This window comes from Protopterus annectens, chromosome 14.part0 (genome assembly GCF_019279795.1).
Source record: "Protopterus annectens isolate FY-2018-M chromosome 14.part0, PAN1.0, whole genome shotgun sequence".
NCBI lineage: Eukaryota > Metazoa > Chordata > Ceratodontiformes > Protopteridae > Protopterus > Protopterus annectens.
This window is the reverse complement of record NC_056748.1, coordinates 124,068,856-124,095,863: the sequence shown is the minus strand read 5'-3', so window position 1 is coordinate 124,095,863 and position 27,008 is coordinate 124,068,856. Positions and strand designations below refer to the sequence as shown.

The 27,008-nt window shown below is 38.4% G+C and overlaps 1 protein-coding gene across 1 annotated transcript in view; it reads left to right on the top strand.

Annotated features, from left to right (window-relative positions):
* LOC122788885 (pulmonary surfactant-associated protein D-like) overlaps positions 1-27,008 on the top strand; it is a 440,824-nt gene that overhangs the window by 86,547 nt on the left and 327,269 nt on the right. Inside the window, exon 3 of the mRNA XM_044055828.1 lies at positions 11,072-11,176. Coding sequence (XP_043911763.1) covers positions 11,072-11,176 — 105 coding nt within the window. The remainder of the gene's footprint in view (positions 1-11,071; positions 11,177-27,008) is intronic.

Sequence of the window (27,008 nt, the reverse complement as noted above, 5' to 3'; positions counted from 1 at the left end):
GCATTCCTGCAGGTGCTCATAGAATGCATTTGTAAAGGATTCTGCGAATTGGGCTGTATTATCCTCTGGCCCAGGGGCTTTGAAGGATACCACCTCAGTCTTGAGAAGTGCAAAGTTGGCTTTTGAGGAATTCTTTACAGTGATTTCCTTGGCTGGGGGTGGGGACGGGATATGGATGTCCAGGGAAATTTGTTTATGGTCTGATCTTACCAATGAGGGGTTTACCTCTGGTGTGGAACATAGAGTCCCCATGTTGGTGATGACCAGGTCCAATATGTTGTTCCCTCTTGTGGAAGTGGTGACCAGTTGTTCCATTGCGTTAGAGTTTATAAATTCAAGGAACCATTGGGTGAGAGTGTTTGGGCTTGAGTAGTTTTCCCAGTCAATGTTTGGGTAGTTGAAGTCACCCAATAACATAGTGTTTTGAGAGACCTTCATATTCTCCACTGTTCTCAGGAATGCCAAGTGGGGTTCCTGTAATAGGGAGGGTGTTCTGTAGCAGGCTACAAACTGAAAGGCAGTTTTGCTCACTGTTAGTTGCACATGGATGGTTTCTGATGCTTCGTGCAGTGCCACTAACCTGGAGGTGTAGGTATCTTTGATGAATATAGATACTCCCCCTCCTTTTGTGCTTCGGTCCGAGTTTTGGGGCCGAAACGCATGGTATGAGTTATAACCTGGTAGTGCTGGGGTGCTCTCAGGAGCCTTGAACCAGGTTTCTGTTACTGCACAGACATTGATTTTCTCCATACTGAGGAGAGTCTCGAGTGTGTGCATCTTGAGGTTTAGACTTCTGGCATTGAGTAGCATTACCTTTAGTTTTTTTATCTTTGGGTTGTCTATGGAGGTGGGTTTGTCCTTTGAGCCTTGCCTAAAAAGGCACTATGGGGGTGGCAAGAGCCTTGGCCAGTATACGAAAGCCTAAGAGTGACAGGTGCAAGCCGTCCCTAGCGAAGCAACGTGGCTTGTCAAGCATGTCATCCCAGGCTGACAGGCACTGGATCCCCTTTGAATGACACCAATACTTTAGCCAATTGTTGAAACTGATCATTTTGTCTTTATACTGTGGCATCATTCTTGGTGAGGGCAAGATGCTACCCAAGGTCAGAGACATACCAGCCTGGGCTACATGGTCAGAGAGCTCCTCTATGTCTCTTTTCATGTAGTCCAGGGAGGTACGTCTCAGGTCATTCACACCAGCATGGACAATGACGGAGTCATACTTGTACTTGCTTTGGAGTGACCTGAGTGCTTGCGTTATGTGATGGATCCTGGCACCCGACAGGCAGCTTACAGTGACCTTCTCCTTGTTCAGTCTGGTGAGTGGGACGTCAGTGTGACGGACAATAGAGTCCCCTATAACAAATGTATTTGGTGTGTTGTTTGGCCTTATGGGCTGTGACTATGAGGCACACTGATTTTGTGAGATAAGTAATTTGTGGGTATTGTTGAGGGGTGGCTGTTGCTTGGATATCTGCTTAGGAGGTCTTTGCTGTTTAGGTCGATTTTTATTTAGAGCCTCTGAGTATGTTTTTGTGTGTTTATGTGTTGGGTATGCAGATGCAATAGGTCTGTGTGAGACTGGATTTCTGGTGTGGGTGGTTACCTTTTCCTCCTGACTGACTGTGCCAGTCTTGGGTTGAGAGAGCTCTGCCTCCAGTTTGGCTGTGTAACTGCATCTCTCACATGTATTAGAGTTTGTTGGAAGGAGGAGAGGGTTGTCTGTGTACATAAGGCAATTGTAACATTGCCTCAAAATTCCCAGATTCACCAGCTGGACTGGAGAGTAACCTTGAAACTGACCCTTGGACATACCAGATTAGTATAGGGAACTGTTTTTTTACTGATCAGATTAGGGAAGGGAACTGATTTTTCACTTGATCAGGAAGGATCAATCGGGAGTCTAATACTTATGAGAAGTCAAGGAGGGTGTAGTGCTTTAGTTAGTTAGTGTTTCCTTATAAGAGATGAGCAAGTGCAGGGCTTTAGAAAGAGAATAGAGTGATTACTTTGAGAGTTTGAACAGTTCTAAGGGAGAAAGTGAAGAGCAGACTTTGTGGAGCCTGAAATAGTTTAAACCTGTTTAGGTGGTGCTGCCCGACGCTGCTCAGTGCGCAAAACCACACAAAAAGAGAGTTGTAGGGTTTTAAGAGATAGAGAGATCAAGGAGTTTAGAATTGACCCAAAATGGCCAATAAAACTACAGCTTCTAGGTAGTAACCACTCCTCCAGGGACAGGCAGGCTGTTCAGTGTTAACCACTCCCACTGGTGAGCACAGAGACTTCCCTTTAGCCCAAGCACGCACTGGCCTTCTAGAAACTTCCAAACAGTTCAGAACAGAAAATCTGTAACTGAACTTTCTTAACTTTCAGAAAGTGGGAAAAAAACAAGATTTTTTTTTCTTTTTGTTGTAGTTTAAAGGTAGCAGAGATACACAAGCAGCAAAATAATCACAACAGTGCAATAAATGACCCCACACTTGAGTGCTAGGCCAAAATCAGGTAAAATGCAGTTTTTAGAGAAAAAAAACAATTTTAAATTAAGTGCAACACAGGAAATGCAGTAAACAGGCTCTAGATGTTTTCTAAGTACTGTTACTGTTACAGATATAAACTTTAGCAAGCCGGAAAATGCCAAAAAGTAGGCGGCAAAGCAGTAAAACTTAACAAAAAATCAGAAGAAAATACTTAAAATCACAAAAGTGGCTCCTTTTCTTCTCTCAGCATTTTCTCCTCTTGGTAGGTGCTTCAACAACAACTAGCAAGCCTGAAAAGACGCCAAAAGCACGAGGCAGCCTGGTTTTAAGAGAGAGAGATCAAGGAGTTTAGAATTGACCCAAAATGGCCAATAAAACTACAGCTTCTAGGTAGTAACCACTCCTCCAGGGACAGGCAGGCTGTTCAGTGTTAACCACTCCCACTGGTGAGCACAGAGACTTCCCTTTAGCCCAAGCACGCACTGGCCTTCTAGAAACTTCCAAACAGTTCAGAACAGAAAATCTGTAACTGAACTTTCTTAACTTTCAGAAAGTGGGAAAAAAGCAAGATTTTTTTTTCTTTTTGTTGTAGTTTAAAGGTAGCAGAGATACACAAGCAGCAAAATAATCACAACAGTGCAATAAATGACCCCACACTTGAGTGCTAGGTCAAAATCAGGTAAAATGCAGTTTTTAGAGAAAAAAAAACAATTTTAAATTAAGTGCAACACAGGAAATGCAGTAAACAGGCTCTAGATGTGTTCTAAGTACTGTTACTGTTACAGATATAAACTTTAGCAAGCCGGAAAATGCCAAAAAGTAGGCGGCAAAGCAGTAAAACTTAACAAAAATCAGAAGAAAATACTTAAAATCACAAAAGTGGCTCCTTTTCTTCTCTCAGCGTTTTCTCCTCTTGGTAGGTGCTTCAACAACAACTAGCAAGCCCGAAAAGACGCCAAAAGCACGAGGCAGCCTGGTTTTAAGAGAGAGAGATCAAGGAGTTTAGAATTGACCCAAAATGGCCAATAAAACTACAGCTTCCAGGTAGTAACCACTCCTCCAGGGACAGGCAGGCTGTTCAGTGTTAACCACTCCCACTGGTGAACACAGAGACTTCCCTTTAGCCCAAGCAAGCAATGGCCTTCTAGAAACTTCCAAACAGTTCAGAACAGCAAATCTGTAACTGAACTTTCTTAACTTTCAGAAAGTGGGAAAAAGCAAGATTTTTTTTTTTCTTTTTGTTGTAGTTTAAAGCAGTGGCGGCTGGTGACTTCAAATCACAGGGGGGCTGCAGGAGACGCTGAATGGGCGGGGTCAACGGGAAGGGGTGTGGTCAACCATAAAGGGGAGGAGCTATGCACAAAACCACAAAAAAACTAACTTTAATTAAATACGCTGCCCTGGGTGGCAAACCATCATTATGAAAGTCCAATCAAGACAAAAATAAGTGTAGAAGAATAAAAATATTTCAATGCATTGGCTGCATGACAGCTTACTTAATATCTAGATGGAAACAAAAGGTTGTGAGGCATGAAAAATAAATTACTTTTAAATACATTACAGGAATGCCAGTCAAAATCAAGTATAAGAAAAACCAGAAGCACTCAACTCAAACCAATTCTCCTTGCACTGCAGTTCTAATTATAATATATTCAGCTTTATTAAAGTACCAAGCAACATGCTGAAAGTAGAAATCTATGTGATGCCCCACTTGTAAAATGTTTCTTATCCAAAAAGACCTGCTGCCTGACAACTTGTTTCATGAGGAAAACATGATAAAAGTAAAAAATGAAAAGCAAACAAGAAACAAGCTCAAGATACATTGCTTAAAGGATTACTGTACAGGTTATGGACCACACATGATTGGCATTCTGTTTAGTTTACGGGTAAAGCCTGTAGAGATGACTGGAAGTCTCCAACAAGTGTAATGAGCTTTTAAAATAATGGAATCCTGTCCTTTAATACCCAAGGCTTATACATTATCTAGTCAAGTATTCTCTGCATGGCAACAACAGAAAGGCTTTCAATGTTGGCAATTCTTTAACAGTATGCTTATTAAAGCTTACTTGCATCTTACGATGTCAGACAAGCTTACCTTATGGTCATTAAAGCATTGCTACTTAAACACAGAGCAACAGGCACTTTGAGTAATAAGCATAAATCAACAGTACAAAATATGACAGAAACCAGACCATTCTGCAAAATCAAGGACAGATGAAAAGCCACTGTAGTACTTATGCAGTGTGTCCTCCCCATCCAAGGTAGATACAACTACTCCTTGCCTTGCTTGGACACATCCAGAGTCACTACATGGGGAGTGGGGCAACAAGCATGTCACAATTTGAAATCCCTGGCTGACTGTGATGGCCCTGACACATTTGTCATACCTCTCAACTTCAAGAGCAAGAAATCTGGACAAAGCCATACACAGAAGTGGGACAAAGGCACAACAATAAGGATAATTTTAAATATTGCTCTAATAAACTTAGAAAGATAATAGAATAGGTCTTGCATTAGTATGAATTTTCTGAAGGGTATAAAATCTGAAACTCAAATGTCTGTCATTTTCTAACTTCAGTCTTTAGTGATTTGTCACTAATTTGCCAAAAACACAATTTTATGAAAATGGACCAAAAATGTGATGCAAAAATATAAAATAGACACACAATACAGCTTCTACCTGTCAAAGAAGGGACACTTTAATATTAGTACTGCTACCTTGAGCAGCTGACAAAATAAAAGAATCTACATGCATTTCAAGTAATCTATAACTTTGATTATTACAGTTATTTCTTAATTGTAAACCCTCCATGTTTTCTTCCAAAATTGCTATTTTATGGAGGGATTATTAGGGGAAGAGCAACATTTTGAGCCAAAATTGGGGACAGTTGAGAGGTTGGCTATGCCTAATTCTATAAAGCAATTTATTTGCATGTACCTCTCAACCTGTTAATGCAGTAAATCTGAACAAGGCCAAATATATTGGGGCACATATAAACAGTACTAAAATTGCTCTTGTATAAATTGAGACAGTTGAACGGCTCTTACTTTAACATGCATTTTATGAAGGTTATGAAGTCTGAAACTTATTATTTAGTGACTTCTGGCAAATCATTTAGAATTAAAACTACAAATTTTATGAACAAAATCTATTCATTCTTTGAAAATCTGGACAGTTGGGAGGTATAGTTCAGCTGGGCCTGTCTGAGTTTGCTGCCCTTCCCCTGACAAAATAATGGTTGAACTGGAGCCTCTGCAGCCATTCCAATTAACCATTACTTGGCTATTTCACTCCATTTACCATAAACACTAATGTGCATACTGCTTTACTTCAATGATTGGACTTCATTTGAAAGTTTTATTTTGTATTTTACAGCACAAACATTAAGTCATCTGTTAAACAAAGCAATGCAGTCTCACAATGAAAACTTAGCATTAAAACTTCTCTGCCCTTGAAACTCACATTCATTGAAACAGCATTGAAACCTACATTCAAAGAAAATACATTTTGCCAGTGACAGATAAAGATTAATTTTGGGCTGTTTTGAATCATAGGCCCCTTGCATATGAAACATACATGTGCTCTTTGATACACCTTCCTCATTGTACTAAAAAATTATTCCTTGTACAATACAGTACACTTGTTAGATGGTGTTTTAAATTTGTTTTGAACATTTTTCCAGTAAGCAATGAAACAAAACATATGCACCCATAATGGCAAACTGCCCAGTTGAGAACATTTATCATAAAAAGTCTACTCAGACTTCCACAGTCCACCATTATTAGTAAATATACACAATTCTACAGTCCACCATTATTAGTAAATATGCACAATTCCACAGTCCACCATTATTAGTAAATATGCACAATTCTACAGTCCACCATTATCAGTAAATATGCACAATTCTACAGTGCACCTTTATCAGTAAATATGCACAATTCTACAGTCCATATTTAGTGAATTCAGTTCTTGCCATAGCTGTCAACCTTAGCACAAAACCTGGACGAAGCCAATAATGGGGAATACAGTCCCAAAAATAGGGACAAATTTAAAATATTCATCTTATAAACTTAGAAAATTGCTAGAAAAAAGGTTGTGCTACTATGTATTCTGAAGAACATGAAGTTTGAAATTCAAATGCCGTCAATTTTACTGCGGACAGAACAAAACAATTTTCAGGGGATTAATACTGCAGATACGTCTTTGTAAAATGGCAGGGCATCATAGCAAACTCACACAAACAGAGAGAGGAGATGCAGACTACACAGAAGCCACCCCAACCAAGAATCAAACCAGAAAACCTATAGCTGTGAGGCAACAATACTACTACTGCACCATCAAATCTGCAAGGAATTAAACATTCAGAAACCTGAAGTCTGAAATTCAAATGCCTGTCAATTTTACTGCAGACAGAACAAAACAATTTTCAGCAGAGATGCAGGGATTAATACTGCAGACATGTCTTTGTAAAATGGCAGAGCACCAGAGCAAATCCACACAAATACAGGAGGAGATGCAGACAGAAGCCACCCCAACCAAGAATCAAACCAGAAAACCTATAGTTGTGAGGTAACAATACTATCACTGCACCATCAATTATACAAGGAATTAAACATTCAGAAACCTGAAGTCTGAAATTCAAATGCCTGTCAATTTTACTGCGGACAGAACAAAACAATTTTCAGCAGAGACGGGATTAAAACTGCAGACACATCTTTGTAAAATGGCAGGGCACCAGAGCAAACTCACACAAACACAGGCAGGAGATGCAGACTCCAAACAGAAGCCACCCCAACCAAGAATCAAACCAGAAAACCTATAGCTGTGAGGCAACAATACTACCACCGCACCATCAATTATGCAAGGAATTAAACATTCAGAAACCTGAAGTCTGAAATTCAAATGCCTGTCAATTTTACTGCGGACAGAACAAAACCAATTTTCAGCAGGATTAAAACTGCAGACACGTCTTTGTAAAATGGCAGGGCACCAGAGCAAATCCACACAAACACATGGAGGAGATGCAGACTCCACACAGAAGCCACCCCAACCAAGAATCAAACCAGAAAACCTATAGCTGTGAGGCAACAATACTACCACTGCACCATCAAATACGCAAGGAATTAAACATTCAGAAACCCTTAAGTCTGAAATTCAAATGCCTATCAATTTTATTTAACATTTTTAATCAGGACAGTCTGACTTGGAACAAATAAACAATTTTCAGCAGAGGCCCAGGAAGAAATAATGCAGACATGTCTTTGTAACATGGGAGAGCACAAAGCAAACCCACACAAACACAGGGAGAAGATACAGACCCCACAAAGAAGGAACCCCAGCCAAGAATCAAACCCAAGAACCTGCAGCTGTGAGGCAACAATGCTACTACTACACCATCAAATATCAAGCATTGCAACATTTACAAACCAGAGCTAGTATGAGGAGGAGATCAGATCGAATATGAGGTAAAAAATTGAAATTTTTGTTGGGTGAGGAACATCAGAGATCGAATAGGTAAAAAAAAAAAAATTTTTTACAAAATGTGGGGTAGGGAACTCAAGTCTTTAACACCTGCATACAGGGTACAGGGTTCAAGCCTGAGGCATTCCCTACCACACCACCATAAGCACCTGGGGCATTTTCACACACACACACACACACACTCCAGTAAAGCACAAGCACCATACACATACACAAACTCCAGTAAAGCACAAGCACCATACACACATTGTAAATTAAAAGCACAAACTCAATAAAAATAAAAGGCACCTTACCTGAATGAATACATCCAGAACGTCTACATCCTTATACTGAAGACCCGCGAGATCCCTAAGGCTCTGTCCTGAGTCCCTGCTGCTCCTCTTCCGGACGCCCTATAATCTTGGCGGGTCTGTGCACTGTAAAGTGCACAGGCGTACGTCCTCCTGTGTCCCCTCTATGGGACGGGTTGCTTGAGCATGTGCATAGACCGATAAGTCGGACTCGGTCTATCTCGCGCCAGCCACATCGAATTTTAAAAATATTTTTTTTTATTTTTCATTTGTTTTTCTTGCTTTTTTTATTTTTGAGGGGGCTGCAGTCCGGCAGCCCTATGCCACGAGCCGCCCCTGGTTTAAAGGTAGCAGAGATACACAAGCAGCAAAATAATCACAACAGTGCAATAAATGACCCCACACTTGAGTGCTAGGCCAAAATCGGGTAAAATGCAGTTTTTAGAGAAAAAATGATGTGATGAGTGTGGTGTGGTGCAAATGTTTTCCTTCTCCTCATGACTGTCAAGTTCAGTCTTGGTTGGAGAGAGCTTTACCTCCAGTTTGGCTAGATAAGTGCATCTCTCACAGGTTATAGTGTTAGGTGGTAGGAGGAGAGGATTGTCTTTATACATGAGGCAATTTCTACATTGCCTCAAGATGCCCAGATTCATCAGATAGACAGGAGAGAACACTGGGAGCTGACCCTTGGACATGCCTGAATAAAAAAACTATTTTCCTCTAGATAAGTGAGGAAAGTGAGTACAAGAACTGTTTTTCTCTAAGCAAGTGAGAAAAGTAAGTACAAAAGCTGTTTTCCTCTAGGTAATGAGGAAGGTTGAGTGCTATAGTAATTAGCAGCTTATTTAGTGCTTACAAGTTCTGAACAAGTACTGAGCACGAATAATCAAATTTAAGTGCTAAAACTAAGAATCTGTATATGCACTAGACGAGTTACAGGACAGAAACAAGTGCTAATGTAGACTTTCAAATCCGAAAGCTGAAAGAGATGGAAGAGATTGCCCAAATGGCCAATAACTATAATTTCTGGGCCAGAACCACTCCTTATGTGGTTTACAGGTTACCTAGTATTAACCACTCCTACTGATAAGCTAGAAGGCTTCCCTCCAACACAGAAAGGCTTGAGGGGCTCAGAAGCTTACATACAGTCCTGGATACAGCAAATCTGTATCTGGAACACTAGTTACAGGAAAGGTAGGAAACAGGCTTACAGTTTTTTTTGTATCATATATATTAGTAGCTCAGGTTGGTATCTTGTTTTTTTTTTTTTTTACTTTTTTGTTTGCATGCTGTTTTGTCCATATGTTTTTTTCATGAGTCTAGTCACAGTTTATTTTGTTACTATGCATAGTGATGCTTTTACATTAGAATCCATAGGGTTCGCTTTATATTTTTTATGACATGTATTTTTTCACTAGATACTTATTTTCTTTTAGTTTTAAGTTTAGCTACATGCACCAACATCGGGTTATCTTTTGACTGGGATTGCTATTGATGTATTTAGTGCTGTCTTTGATCTGGTCACATGATTTTACAACTTACAGCGATTGGTTGCTTCCCATTAGGAAGCTCAGAGCTTTGTTGCTCTCTCTCATGACTGATCCATTTACATATTGTTTTCTTCATCAGGTAATGGCATTCATTTACATGCACTTTGTTGATATATATTTCTTTAATATAAGAAGTATATCTTATGTTCATTTTTGTTGTTTATTCAAACATTGTATATTTGGGACTTTAAGGCTTTTTCCATGGTTGTTACCAGGAATCCTGAATGTTTTGGTTTGCTTAAACATATTTTGAGGGACACTTGGAAGGTATTAAGCCACATTTTTTTAGAAATGTTTAGTGACAATGTTTTTGTATTTTCTTGAGTAGAAGTCTTAAGTGTATGTTACAGGATTTGTTACTCAACGTCATTCTTTGACGTACAACAGTATGAACTTCTGATTGGTAATCTCTATTTTTAAATTTGTGCTGAATGTTTTTACATTTAATTGTCTGATGAAGCATTGCATGCTGCAATGCAAAAGCAATTATATGCGAATAAATTACTTTTTATACAGCCCGGGCATGTATGCTGTTTCCTGAATTTTTTTCGTTGTGACTGTATTTTTCCAGGAGACGGCTTTATCTTGTGCAATGTTATTTTTATTTGATTACCAGAAATATACTGTAAAGCGCCTGAGTTCAGATTAAAGTTGTAGCAATTAATTCTTCCTCAACTGAGTTTGCATGTGCTCCATTATATGTATATATAAACATATGTAAAACAAACCAAAAATACGCATTTCTAATGAGATTAATTTGTAACTACTTTAGCCATAGGACATTAGTTGCTAAAAAGTGTCATAAATTTATTTCAGGTGTTGAGCTGTACCCAGTTTGCATTTGTTATCTAGGTTTAGTAGACTACTATCTTATCAAGCCCACTACCTTTTAGAGGTCCTCCCCTGTAATTTTAGTAAGGACATAAGCTGCAGCACAACATAGAAGCATGCAATTGTTCTTCTCAATCTGATTACTTGCAGCTAAGTTTGTCTTCTCCAAATGTGTTTTTATGATTCCATCAGTGGTGTGAGGTGCACAAAAGTGCATCCAGATTTTGTGTAGCTTCAACATGTTCTGGCAGTTGTGCCTCCCTGATGGACCTAAGGTTTTGAATATATTTAACATCTTCAGTAGACCACGGCATCAAGTAGAATAGCTACAACCACATCTGCAAATGAAAACAGAGTCAAAATTCCATTTTCATTTTATTTAACTTGCAGGGTTTAAAATGATTATGTAGGTGTCCTAAAAGAGAACTGTTCTTTATTTAGGTGCAAGAGGAGAACCAGGAGTAGGACATACAGGTTTTAGAGGTCCAACAGGTGATGCAGGCCCACCTGGCCCACCCGGCAATAGAGGCTACCAAGGAGAGCAAGGTAAGACAACACCATGATCAAAATAATGCTACAATAAGTTACAGTTGCACAGCTGTTAAAAATAAAATAAAACAATCAGTTAGAGTATCACTGATATATTTGTTCATAAGCTGCCAAAGAGAAACTGAGCCATGCAAGATTGATGAAAAAGGTGGCTTGACATTTTTCATGTTGGTTCATTACCCACGTTTAAGGGTACATTTGTGAATTATAGGATATGAGGGATTAAAGGGACTGAGTATCTCATGAGTGGCTTAAGCTTTTGTGGAGAAGGCAGTGATATTCATCAGCAGTAGATTCTCAACAGGCATTGGCCAGGGCAGTCATATGTTTAGCACTTTTTAAGAGGAACTATGTTTAAAGTATAGTCAGTTAAAATTGAAAAGGTTGCTATTGTCAAACATTTCAGTGCTTTATCTACAAATTCAGTGTCTACTGCCCTTAAAGAATAAATTGTCTATGTTGCATTTAAAAATGATCTGCGTCAATCAATCTACCTGGTGTGGGAAGAGAACACTCAGCCTTCAGCACCGAAAGTAAGTATGGTACCTGTTGCATCACTGACATTGAAAAACATAATCATGAAACTCTGTGTCTGACAGTGACCGACTGTAATCCTCAGTGATTTACTAAAAAAAAAAAAAAAAAAAAGGAAAATTATTTAAGGCACTTGCTTGCTAATAATTAAGATCTGGTTTTGACTCTGAGCAAAGTCACCTAACGTGACACTGTCTACACACACACACACACACACACACACACACACACACACACACACACACACACAGACATACACACACATACACACACACACACACACACACACACACACACACACACACACACACACACACACACACACACACACACGCAGTTACTCCTCTGTACCTAAGCACTCATGACTCCATTTGCTGTAAATCTGATACCATGTGGATGACTTAAATCTCCCATTTTATAATGGGGCTTGCATTACAGAAGTTGTCCTGATGTTGAGGTTTCTGTGCCTTGCTGTACTGTATTAAATTTCTAATGTTAGTGCTGTGTAGTGAGAGAAGTCATTTTTTGTTATGGTTTAACTTTTCTATTTACAGTAGTTTTTTTTTAAGGAAGACAGGCACCCCAAGCAAACATAAGGCCCTTTCCCACAGCCAACACAGTCCCTAGGCAACTGCCTAGGGCACCTAGGTTAGATCTGGCTCTGCCACTAGTACAATTTCAAAAACATGGATCTTAATAAAGATTATTAGGGAAAAGCTTTTTTACCCTTTTTACCTTATTAAAATCTATCTGGTGTGAAATGTCATGCTTCTAGCAGGATACAGACAGTTTGCATTCCTGGGCATTTTCTGAAAAATATATTTAAAAAGCATAAGATAGATAAATGTAAATATTTTATGTACAGTAAATGTTATATGCACAAACAGCAATGCTGTTGGTAAAAAGTATTCTTTACAGTAATAATAGTCAATGAATTTCTAGCCTTTCCAGAAATACTATAATATATTATAATGCACATGATACACAACTTATATTTTATGCTAAATATTCAAAAATTCTCATATCTTGAAACTGTACAACTTAGACATATATTGTTAGAGCACATTTGTTAACCATACATAACCTTTAATATGACAACAAGAAATTCCTCAATGAGTGTATGTTTATTGAGATGTTTATAGGTTCATAGGTAGGTACTAGGCTATTGGCCCAAGGGCCTAAGTAAGCCTAGCCAACAAGGTTCCCTGGCCTACGCCACCCAAGAAAGTTATTTTCCTGTGCCACTGTTGAGCAGAGACACAGAAGTGATCCCCAGGGTGTATTTACAGAGATATGAAAACATATACTTATTTGTATAATTAGCAATACAAATAATACTGGATATCTGTCAAAATGTGGCTCTCACGGTGCCAAGAACACTGACTGTTCATTCAACAAAATCTAAGGTTTTACTTGTTTTTTTGAAGTATTACATAAATATGGAAATATTGTTTATTTTCATAATAATTAACCAGCAGCTATCAATATCTCACTTATAGTGTAGTATAAATGGACATTGAGAATGAATTTCTATATCTCCCACAGTGGCATATCAGACTGTGCCCTTCAATAAAACCCAGGGCGCTCAGCTATGAAAATATGAACACAAATATGAAAATATGAATAATAAGTTACAAATAGTGATTCATTTCTCTACTGCAGCACATCCTAGATTATCAGTCTTCTTATCATTGTGTTAATAATTCCTTGCACTTTCTAATACTACCTGTTATTACCTGGTAAGTTGCTTAGTTAAAGAAACCAGACACAAAAAAATATGTGTGAATGCCATAAGGAGCTATGGGTGTAAACTGATAATATACAAAAAAGTGTTTTAGGTTTGAACGAGTTACACTTGCATCAAATCTACCTGTTTAAAATACATAATAGGTATGACTCACACAGCATAAAGATGAACAAGTTAATTCAGCAATGCAAAGAATGCAGAACAGTGTTCAACCAATAATTAGACAAGTACAAGCTGATTGAGTTATGAATCATGCAGTGTTTAATTTTCATAACTCAATCAGCTTGTACTTGTCTTCAAATTTTAACACTGTAGCTTCCAAGTTGCCTGTTGGTATACAACTAAACAATGATTCAAACTATAGATAAGAAAAGACTTTTACCTGTATGCTCCTTTATTTCTACCTCCTAATATAAGTGAGGGATATATTTCTGCTAACTTCTTTCACAATGGCCTCTGAACTGCAATGGACTTACTTAAGATGTCACATCTTCTTTGCAAGTTTCATAATATCTAGCCATTCTTTTACACTGATGTACTAGTCTGGTAGTCAGTACAGAGGATGAATGCTATGAGCTGTTGATAAGCTGTTTTCTGTACTCCAAGGTTTGATTCTGTTGGTCTCCATTTACAAGTCACTTAACCAGTCTTCCTATGTCACTCCTGATAGGGGCACCTGTGTCCACTGCTTGAGCTTTTCTGGCTAACAAAAAAATATAAACAGTGTGCTTGGGCTTGGGTAATGGCCTGAGTTTTGGAGCAGTAACCCTCTTTTAAGGAGGTGCCCAGTTTTTGCACAGCCACGTACAGTGATGATGATGGAGACCATTGACACTTGAGGATTTCTGACCAGACAAGTGCAAGAGAATGATGGAAGCATAGGGAGATCTGAATGGACAATAGCACCTGGAAACAATGAATGTAAGCAAACACTATGAGAAAGCAGCATTGAAGTCTGGTGGAAAAGAGAAAGGTAAGGATCCAAGACACAGTCACTGGAGATGTAAGTCATAAGTATACCTTTATGCAAGCAGGCTGGTTAATTTCATGATGCTGTTGAAAATGGAGTAGCATTATATGGCATGTTGTTATTCTCTTTTTTAGGCAATTAGTAAGACATCTTCTAGAGGAGCATAGCTGGTTCCAGGGCTGCTGCTACTACAATGCTATAGACAGGATAGGGATGCTAAAAGGAGGGAAGAGAGTTGGTGCCTGATTTTACCTGCACTTGTAAAGCAAGCACTTTCTGTCCCTGTTGTAGATACATATAAGTTCATAGGTGCTTACTAGGCTATTGATCTGTGACGATCTTAAGAAGCTTAGCATTACATTCCCATGATAGTTTTTAACCCACATGTTTTGTGTACAAATTACCCAGAAATGAGCAAAACAAGGATATCTTGGGACATGCACATGTTGCCCCAATCACTATAGACAAGTGTGCTAAATTGGAGGGGGGGATTTGTGGTTAACTATACTTTCATCCAAATTACATTTGAATAGAGTAAGTGAAGCAATTTGGTTTATGTGGAATGGAAGATGCTTCCACAGAAGCAGCATTCTCTGTGATGCAAACCTGTCCCTCCAACATGCTAGATTTATGTTTCAGAAGAGGTTGAAATCAGTTAAGTGTCTGTTTATGCTACCATTTAACTTATGGATGTGTAATAGGTGTGCCAAGACAGGGTCTGCTGAGGCTCTATAGGTAAGACAGAGGTCACCTCTCAGTAGTGTAAATGATGCAGAAAATAGGGACAAGGCTTTGAGATAGTCTGCATAGTTTTTATGATTTAGGGCCTTGATGTTCTTAATGAGGAAGCATTGGGGTCATTCCAGTTGTGACTAGCGTTTGGACAAGTACATACCACAAGGGGCTTTATACCCAATGATCAGCTAAAATAGTGACAAATACAGTGGAATGATTACACCTGGATGCCATACATTTAGATATAAGCTATGCAATGAAAATGTACTGTCTTAAAATAGTGGCTACATTGTCATCAAAGGACTGTTCATTGTTGACATAGGTTCCCAGATCACCAAGCGTGGGATCAATTTTTATAGGTTTGTTGTAAATCTGGGGAGTCATGTTTACTCAAACATACAGCTATACATTTCTTGGCATGTAATTTTAGTCAATGGTTTTGACACCAGTTGTTTATTGGAGACAGGCATTCTTTGAAGATTATGTATCCTCTGGGGAGTTTATAATGGCTGCAAATCTTGCCAGCAGCAAACCCTAGTATTAGCTTTGACCTCTGAGAAGTGAATGCCAGAAAAGAGGGTCCCAAGATCTGAATCCTAGTGACAGGTCTTCTGGAAGATGTAGAGCTGTCCACCTTCATTTCCTGCAGTCTACTTTTTAAACTAATATGCTATTCAACAAGTTACACAGAGATTTACATTTTATGTATGATCTATTTGCTTATCTATGATACTTTGGTATGGAATGGTGTTGAAAACCTTTGAGATTTTATTGATATGTTGTGTGTACTGATTTGCTTTCATCCATTGCTACAGTAACCTTTTTCAAAGAAGGCAGCCTGGTTAAGTGGGCAGGATCTGTCCTTCATTAATCTGAACTGGTTTGTATCAAGAGTATGTAGGTTGCTTATATGCTTATTTATTAACTCCATAATGATCCTTTCTTTAGCTTTATTGATGAGACCTGTCAGGCTTATAGCTCTATATTACCTGGGTCCATTGAATCTCCATCTTTCTGCAAGGGAATGACTGCTGCTGTCCTCAGTTCAAGCAGCACAAAGCCTGTTTTAAGGCTGATATCAAATAGACATGTTTCAGGCTGACCAATTGGTAGTGTGTTATGCTGGATAGTCCCATAGAAGTAGTGTTCTTAGCCTTAGATAGCACCTTGAGGACTTGATCTTGGGATGTTTGAGGGGATTGCAGGTGCAGGTAAATGATTTGAGAATGTTGGAGGGGACAGGGAGTGAAGTTTGAGCTAAATGTGTCTGCTAGTAGATTGGCAATGTCTTCTGGGTCTAAGTATGTGATATCGTGTATTATTAGCTCTGCACAGTGTTGGAAATTAATTTTCAGGTTATTAACATCATTAAATATGGCTTTGTGGTTATCCTTCATCTAGGTGACTATTTTTAACTTCATGTCTGGTTTTGATTCACTTGATCAGGGTCTGGAGTTCTTTGTTTAGTTTAACAACAGTGTTTTTGGGATCTTGAGAGTTAAAATGTATATTTGAGTGGAATTATTTTTTTTTCTTTTATTGTTGAGCTTGCTTATATTTGGGTTACACCATAGGGGTTTATTTTTGAATTTTACATTATATTTTATTCTGAGGAGGGTGAGATGTGCTTAGACAGCTATTTACATGTGCATACAATTTGCCAGTAAAGAATTCTGAATAAGCAGTGGGGTCATTAAGATAGAAAGGGCTTTTGAATCTAGCCAGGCCATTACTCATATTTAGCAGATTAACATTTACATAATTTCTGAATACTGAGGTTTTGTACATTGCTGTAGGCTTCAGTCTTATGGTGAATGTGATTGATTTTTGTTTGATTTGACCCAGAATGAAGTTGCCCAAGGTGGTTTTCATTTCTGTGAAGTGCAACTACAAGTTATTTCACCAAATGGATTTTTCAAGATTTAAAATAAGAATATGTTTAAGGAAACTTCCTAACAAACTAACAGATGGGCCAGGAGCCAGGAAAAAGTGAACTTTGACTCCTGCCCTTTGTTTCCATTGTTGAAAGCATACCCTCATTGCCAAGTACTGTAGATAACCTGAACAAGAAATCGCTGTTCATGCAGACTGAAATATGAGAGGGGAAGACAAGACTGTAGAATGTGATTAAAGCCACTACAAGACTCACAGAAGCAGCCTTCATTCATTGTGTTACAGATAAACTAATGAAATGCAGATACAAGTAGATGTTCAGGAGTTACGTGGGACTCCTAGATTCTGACAATATCATGATGTTGGTCATGGATCAGAGTCTTTGTAAGAAAAAGGCCCCTTCTCTCAGAGCCATAGAAGTCATCTTTATACATGGAGAAAGAAAGCACTTTCTAATCATCCAAGATGAAATGCAGACTATGTTTGGGAAACTTTTTCACCCAGTGGCTTAAGTCCTTTCCTTTAAATGTGTCATACCAAAAAAAGATTTAATTTTCTTTAAGAATGTCTAGAGACAATTGGAGAGGATAACAACAGGGGAAACTAGGACTTTCCCCATCCCAGAAAGAGATCCTAATGGGGAGATACAGCTAACAGTATCAATTGATGGCACTGAGAAAAACTCCTATGGATAAATGTACTTAAAGAAACAAAGAACCTTAGCATGGTATGGGGAGATTAATATGAAAGAAAAACAGCACCACTTAGAAATTTGGAACAGACAAAGAGGTCTTGTAAAATCTGGGAAAGGATGAGAAACCACAAGATACTGAGGAGGTGATGAGGTTACGTAAAATTCAACAGAAGTCAATCACTTCAAAACTGTAAGTTAGGACAGGAAGACCAAATTGGTTTATAGCTTGAACTTGGTTCCTAGATGTCAATGCTGTTTTCAGGATTAATTCAAGACTTCTAAAATATCCCTTACTCAGTATTTGCATTGTTCATGTTTTATTGTTGATCCTTCATCAATTTCCAAATATTTATACACTCCCTCAAGTTCTTTTATATCACATTCCTTTCCCAAACTGATCTTTTCCTGGTGCTGCAGTTTTCATGCTTTAAAGGTTGCTTTTGCACATTTTTCAAGACCAAACAACATTCTTGTATCATCTGAAAAAGCTTTGACAACTTGCAGTTGTGCTTTCGGTTCCTCATCTGATGAGCTATACAGTTTTAAATCACTGACAAAGAGAAGATGAGAAGTCTTTACACTGTTGTTTTCTTGGATCCAAACTATAGCCATGGCCTAAGCTGTTAAGTAGACAGTTCAATTGGTTATGGGCAAGGCAGAATAGCAGCAGTGACAGAGAGTCACCCAGGAATATCCCCCCTTTGAATTTTTATCCCTGCGATAATAAATTGTCCTTTATCATGGCTTAATTGCAAAGTGGTCTGCCACTGTTTCATGGTCACTGTGATGTAATTGATCAGTGTAGGGTGTATCCTATACATTTTAAGAACTTTTATATCCATGAATGTAGAATATTATCAAATGCTTTTTTGTAGTCAACCCATGAGATAATTAAAGGTATAGTGGAGAACTGTAAAAAGGGGAAGAATCTATTTAACAACAAATTATCTTTTTTTCCATATGACTTTCTTTTATTGCCCTTTTGTTCTACTCCCATAATTGAGTTTTCTTCTAAATGACTATAAACTCTGTCAGCATTAAATCGTATGTATAGTTTATACGTCGTTGGAAGGCAAATTATTAGTCTATCATTTTTAGGGTAGCTGGCAGGTTCACTCTTACGTAGGGGCATTGTTTTTCCTGTTGTTAGCCAGGATAGTGTCTGTTCAGGGTGAACATATCCATAGTTCTTACTCATGGCTAAATCTTAATGCAAAGATGTTAATACTTTTAACCAAAAGTTAGGTACTGCATCTGGGCCTGGGGTTTTCCAATTAGAAGCTTTTCTTAACTTTGTTTCAATTTCTCCGGCTGTTAATTTATCCCATTTCATATCCTGTACCTTTAAACTTCTTATGCTTTCTTTTACTTCTTCCACCCATTTAGCATTTTTGTTATGTTCCACAGGATCTTCATAGATACTTCTCCAAAATGTATCTATTTCTTCTTTTTTTTTTGTGGTCTTCCAATTCCTTTTACCTTGTTTCCCAATTCTCTATAAAACTTTTTTGGTTCATCAATAAATTGCTTATTTTGTACTTTTCCTTTATATTTATCTGCATAACTTCTAAGCTTTTCCACCTGTGCTGAGATTTTTAGTTTGTTATTTGCAATAGTGCATGACAGATCCTGGTCTGTTCTAATACTGCCCATTCCTTTTATCACATCTATCTTTCTTAGTATTTTTATCTGTTCCCTCTTCTATATTCTTCTAACAATCACACTTCTTGCCTTAATTGCTTTACAGTTTTCTCTATTCGATACTTCCATGATGATATTCAATTTCTCTCCTTCCTTTCCCTCACTACCCTGTGTTCTTGTGGTAGAACTTTATCAGTTATTAATTTAGCAGCACAGTAATATATCCTGTTTACTTCTATTATATCACATGGATCTCTAGGGACAGTCCTAATTACTGTGTTCATTTGTTTTATCAGACTTCTGACTTTTTGGGGGTTTTATTGAAACTTCTGCAGCCTGTTTCTTTCATTGATCTTAACATGTCTATCTATGTCTGTTAAATCAATCAACTCTTCTCTTAGCTCATTTTCTTCTAAACTGAGGGCACATTTTTTTGTTTTCCATTTCCTGCGGGCATTCTATAGAAAGTTCTATATCATCTTCCTGTGGCACATTCTCTTCAATTTCACCCTGTGCCATCCGTTGCTGTGTCATAAAAAACTCACTGGCTTATCATTCCTTAACATTGACTGTATCAGAGTTTCCACAGTTTCCTGTTCCTTTCCTTGCTGTCTAGCTTCAAGTGAATGTTTATACTGGTTTCCTGTGGATGGCTACAAAATATCTTCATATGGCACCTGACCAATTGCTTCCTGTTCCACTGGTTTCCCCTTAATTTGGATATCCATTGCTCTATCCTGTTGTGGTGCTTTCTGAATTAGATTGTCTACATTGAATCCTTCACTTTGGAGGTACTCCATAACCTCAGTTTCTATTTCTTTAACTTCTCCATTACTAATTTCCTTTTCTACTTTTCCTCTTTGCCTTCTTATTTTTTGTATTGTAAAGTTTTCCATGTCTGGATTCCTTTGCCTGTATTTCTCTTCAGATATCTTTGGTGCTGCTCGTTTTGCATTGGTTAGTTTTGCTTTCTCCTTTACATAAATATTACACCATATTAAACATTTTTATTTCCCTTGTCCATATTTCTTCTTCAGATATCTCCTGATCTTTCTGCTTCTACTTACTTTGGGGACTTACTCCATCATGCTGTGTTGTAACCTATGTTAGACCTTCTACATCAAATCCTTCACTTCGCAAGCACTCCATCACTTCAGCTTCTTTCTTTTCTTTTTTTTTTACTTCTACTTTACTAATCTTCTTTTCTACATTCCCTCTTTGTGCTATTATTTTTTTATTGTGAAATTTTCCATATCTGGATGCCTTTGCCTGTATTTCTCTTCAAATATATTTGGGGCTGCCTTTTTATATTGATTAATTTGGCTTTCTCCTTTGCATAAATAGCCACTGTAGTTTGGCAGATTTCTGAGTACGGCCTGGGAAGGGAAGGGAAACAGATCCTTTAGGGGGATAGTAATTAAAATTGACTACAACCATATCTTATATAGTCACTTAGACATGGACAAGTCCATGGCCCAAGTGTTAGTTCATTTCTACTGGCCTAGGGTTTTAAATGAAATGCAAATGAACTGCGTATTGCACGTATGGCTGCTGCATGGCTCCAAATGTCCCAAAATGCAATCAAAACAAAGTGAGCCAGCAGAAAGTGTGAAAATCCCTTTTAATAAAATAAATACATTATGACATAGGTAGAGGGAAAGAAAGACCCCCCACATCCTGTGCTAAAGTGTATTCTGGAACAAAAAGGTCGGGGACAAAATTAAGACCTTTGCTCAGAAGAGGAATAAGGAGAAACCAAAGGGCTCTACCAGCCCATTGGTTCATTTGGTGACAACATATGGACGTAACACACAGGGGTTTATGAACATCATTAATAGACACTGGAACATACTTTTGGCCGAAGACAGATTATACCCATTTTTGGGTAATAGATGTTCTTTTTCCTTTAGGAGAGGGCATACATTAGGTTCCCTCTTTACTCATTATAAGAGGGTGGAACATAGATTAATGGCCCCACTCAAAGGACACTAACAGGAGATCCACTAATTACTAATAGGTTGTATGCCATGTGGACAATGTACCCATTGTTTTAGGGTTAATAAAACCAAGGAATTTAGCAGCCGGAATGCATCTGTAGTTTTTAATATCAAATTCTGGGCTAATTGTAGTACAGAGTGGGTAGTCTACTTAGTCACTTGTTCATGCTCCTCATTCTATGTGGGACAAACATCTAGACCCTTTCATCTTAGAATTGGGGAGCATATTAGTGATATCAAAAATAAACGTTCCACCAAGGCTTTATATAAACATGTGTGAAAACATAATACTGTATCTTTTCATTTTACTATCATTGACTGCATTGTTGGTAAATGTAGGGACAAATCAGGATGGCATAATATACTTAATTTTTAGGAACACAAATGGATCATTAAGTTAGGAGCATTGTTTCCACCTGGACTTAATGACCATTTATGATGGACCAATGAACAGCTTTTGTATGGTATATATAAATGTATGTATGCATCTATGACTATGTTTTTCTCACTGAAGAAGGCTATTACAGCCAAAACCGGTTTGGGGCAGGTAGTAGGGTTCTTGTTTTCCCTTCTACTTATGTCATAATGTATTTATTTCATTAAAAGGGATTTCCACACGTTCTGCTGGCTCACTTTGTTTTGATTGTTAAATGAAATGGTCAACTTTTGCTCCCATTATCCGTACTGTCAATTAACTAAAGATGGCCCCAGATCCAGGCTTTACCAATGTCTATAATTGAAGTCCTTTTTCAGAGAATATCCATGGACATTGGGGAAACTGTTTATCAAGTCTACCAATGGATACAAGTGCTTTTTTGGTGATATTAGAGTACACCATTCACTTACCTGAGGCTATTCCCCTTCAGAAGTCCAACTGCAAGGCCATAGCCAAGACGCTGCTACTATTATACTTAGGGATGAAATGCCAACAGAAATTCTTACCAACTGGGGTATCCTGTTCATGTCAAAGATTATGAAGCATATTTGACAATGTTATCAGGTAAAACAACTCACAACTTCTGCTTACCATGTTCAAACTAGTAAGCTAATGAACATGTTTACTAGAACTGTGAAGTCCATGCTGAAGAAGGCAGTAGAATTTGAAGGGAAACACTGGGACCAATTATTGCCCTACTTAATATTTTCTGTGTGGGAAGTCCCTGAAGCTGCTACCACCTTTAGTCCCTTTGTGCTACTTTATGATCAAGACCAAATGAGGCATTCGGCCTTCCTTAAGTGAACTTGGGAAGAAGAAGAAGGAGAAGAAGAAGAAGAAGACGAAGAAGAAGAAGATGAAGAAGAAGAAGAAAGAGAAGGAGAAGAATATGAAGAAGAAGGAGAATAAGATGAAGAAGATGGAGAAGAAGAAGGAGGGCATTCAGCCTTCCTTAAGAGAACTTGGGAAGAAGAAGAAGAAGAAGAAGAAGAAGAAGAAGAAGAAAAGATGAAGAAGAAGGAGAAGAAGAAGAAGGAGAAGGAGACAAAGAAGAAGATGAAGAAGGAGGAGGAGAAGAAGAAGAAGAAAAGAAGAAGAAGAAGAAAGAGAAGAAGAAGAAGAAAGAGAAGAAGAAAAAGGAGGAGAAGGAGAAGAAGAAAAAGAAGACGAAGAAAAAGAAGACGAAGAAGAAAGAGAAGAAGAAGAAGAAAGAGAAGAAGAAGAAGAAGGAGAAGAAGAAGAAGGAGAAGAAGAAATCCCTTTCAGAAATGTAGCAGCTCTTTAGTTTACAGGAAAGAATGTGACTAATCATACCCATTGTTTAAAATCATGGAGAGAAAGCCAAAGCCATTCATCAAAGTGTATGCAAAAGAAACCTCCATCACAGAGAATTCCACATAGCAGCAAAGCCTTGCTCCTAGCTGGTACCAGTGAGAACAGGTTCATAGCCAAATCACAAATCACACCTTTATGATAGCTTCAAGAAGTTAAATGAGATAAATTATAAATTGAAGCAGGTAGATCATAGATAGTCCAAAGAAATGTAGCATAACTTCTGCTAAAACCCTGTTACTTCCAGTGAGATCCCTACTAGAATAACCCCACCCAACTATTAGCAGGAAGCAGGTCATGACGGCTCTCACTAAAGACAAATTCACAGCCCTAGTGGGCCCAGACAATATCCCAGGTTGCTTCCTAAATAGTGTGAAACATGACCTATCAGGACCACTTGAGCCACTTTTCAATTGAAACCTCAGAAGAGGCTGTGTACCATGTGAATGGAATACTGCAACTGTTAACCCTTTTCACAAAGGTGGGCCATCAACCAACCCCAGAAACTACAAATCCAATAGTCTGACTAGTCTAATATGCAAAGCCATAGAACAAATTATCAGATAAATGATCAACACAAATATTGGCAACCTACAGACACTGGACCCTTCCCAGTTTGGTTTTGTAAAAAGAAGTTCATGCTTACTTTACCTGGTAGAGTTCTTTGAGAGTGACACCAAGGCAGTGGATGAGGGGACAGCTGTGCTTACCTAGACCTGGCTAAGGCATTCAATACAATAACACATTTAGGTATTGTTAACAAACTCACTGAACTTCACATAAATCCCTGCATAACTCACTGGATTGCCTTCTGGCTTACAGATAGGATCCAAGAAGTCAGGACTGATTAGACCATCTTCACCAAGAAAGGTGTCACCAGTGGGGTACCTCAAGACTCATGGCTGTGTCCACTTCTGTTTGCCATCTACTTCTCAGAGATCAAGGCTAATGTCAAGGGCCTCTGACTCACCAAGTTTGTAGACGACTGCAAATTGGGAGCTATCACAGATTCCCCTATGACACTAATTTCCTGCAAGAGGATCTAATACAGACAAATGAGTGGTGTCAAAGCCATAGATTAAACCTTAATGCCATGAAGTGCATCATATGGCTTTATGGCATTGATATTATAGTGTCTTTTTGGAAAAAGTCTACCTGAGTTAATTACTCCATTGATAAGACACCCCTAAGAGTCGACCCAGTACTTAAGGATCTGGAAACATATGCAAATAATAATCATTCTGTGTCACACAACTCATACATAAGGGTATAGCATAGAAAGTTATAGTACAACTTTATTCAATCCTTATCAGACCCATCATTGAGTACAGTGCCCCCTTCAGCATGTACCTGATCAGTATAAGTAACAGTTGGAATGCCTACAGATGTCCTCACCAAGATAATCCACACTGTCCTATACAGATCATCTTAAAGCCCTGTCTCTATATTCAGTCTCCTACAGTTTACTGACAGATGATCTATGTCTAGAATATAAGACATCCTCAAATCCAGCAGTGATGTATCTTTTCAACATATACCAAATGAACATCATCAGGACCACTATATCCAAGGATTTAAATTTTGATTGTGATATAAATAAGACACGGTAGTGAGACAGATATGTGTCTCAGGGGATTCCTATGCTCTGGAACAGGCTACCAATCCATGTGAAGCAGAGTCCATCCCTAACCCAAATGAAGCCAAAGGCCCTTGACGTTGGACTTGACTTCATTGAAGTAAATGCCAAAAAGGAGTGGTTCCAGGATCAATCCCAGAGGGACTCTGCTTGTGACTGCCCTCTTTGTTGAGATAGACTCCACTGTTCTAACAAGCTTGGTCCTGGCTGTGAGCCAGATGGCTATCTACCAGGTGACATAAGGATTTGTCCCTAACCTCTTGAGTTTGTCAACAATGCCCGAGTGGGTTATTGTGTCAAATGCCTTGGCCATGTCAAGGTAGGTAGTGTGAACCATTTTACCCTCATCTATTGCTTTAGTGATCTTCTTAAAGAAGTCTACCAGGATGAGTAGGCATAGCCTTCCCTTGAACAAAATCAGATTGTGTTGGGTCTAGTGTCTGCTGGCTTCCTATGTCATTACTGATATTTCCATAATAATTCTTTCCATAGCTTTTCATATGAGACAAGTGAGACTTATGTGCCTGTATTTTCCAGGATGTGTAGATGGCCCACCTCTGTGCAGAGGGGATGGCTGTTGCCATTCTCCATTCATGAGGCACAAAGCCTGTTTGGAGGTTACAGTTAAATAGTAATTCCAGAGGCCCCGATAGGTAATGTTTCATGTTACTTAGAAGGCATCCTGGAATATTGTTTATACTGATTGAGTTGAATTGGTGTTGGTTGAAGTTAGGTAAGTTGCGTGAGTTTTTTTAGATGTGGTTTCTGGATGTGTGGGTCATGGTTCTGTTTGTATAGGTGGGCATGTGGTCACTTAAGTTATTTGACATAGTTGCAGAATTGCAGTATTTGTGGAGATCTGAAACTAGGACCCACTCAAGAGTTGATCCTTGGTTGCTATTTTTTGGAATATCTTGGAGAAGAGATGAGTTGAGTGAAGCTATGTAGGTTTATGCTATTGGTGAGGTAGTTGAAGTTTAGGTTTTTGTCAGTTTATGTTGATATCCTTGTGATGATGGCTTCATTGGGTATCTTTTGAGAGATTCAGGATAAGATGTCTTCTAGTATAGGAATGTCATTTCCTTGTGGTATACATAGAACTGTCATGCATAGTTGTTTGGTGTTATTAATTTTTAAGGAGGCTAAGAGAATTTCAACATTACCAAAGGAGGGAATGGGTTTGGAATATGGAAGTAATGTGAGAGTGTTGGGATAGATTAAGACTACACCTTCCCCTTTTTTATGAGATCAGTCTGCTGTTATTATCTTGTAGCCTGGTGGGAGTAGTTCAGTATCCATAATATATGGTCTGAGGCATGTTTCAGTGACTGAAAGTATTTTGGGGCATGTTAGGTTCGCCACGTGTGGAGTTGTGTAATTTTGTTACTACACAGATTAAGAGTGATAAAAATAAGTTTTTAGGAGAAGAAGTTTTAGAAGAGGTAGAGTTAAAAGTTGGACCTGGGTTAGGATAGATTTCACTGCATTGGGCTAAATAGGAGTAGATTATTGTGTGGTGGTTAAGGAGGATAGCTGTGTTTGAATATTTCAGTTTTGTTAAGGGTGGGGGTGCAGGTTTTGGGAAGTCATGTAGAATTTTAAATCTGGCTAATAGTAGTATGCTAGAATCAAATAGAGTGGAAGATATATTAGAGAAGGTATTTCTAGGGAAGTATTGGATATGGTAGATTTTTCTGTTACGAAGTGGTTTTGGAGGTTCAATGATGTGGTATGCACAAGAAGACTGACAGGGCAATGACAGGAGTATTATATGTTTACAGTGAAACATGCTAGAAAATTTAAAGGGTGGTAGGGAAAGTAATGAGTTAGTGTTATGGGTTAAGTTGGTGTGGCATGAAGAGTGGTGAAGTATGGGATGCATGAGTGGAAAGATTTGCTGAAGGGTGAATTATAAGTATGGGATTTTGTGAATACTAAATTAGAAGAATGTGATTGGAGACTACATTATTGGCAGTGAGTGACTGAGAGCAAGAGAAGTAAAGGGAGGAGTTCAGGTTGGTATAAATGTAATTGAAGTGGGAGTGGATGGGAATGGGGGTAGGGTAGGAGAGCATAGTGAGCCAGAGCATAGTGAGGATGAATGGGGCAGGATGGGACAAAAACAATCTAAGAAGCTACTACAACTGAAAATTTTACTTAAACTTAACTGGGGAAAAAGTGAAGGGTAGGACAGCAGCAAAGACAATTTATTTT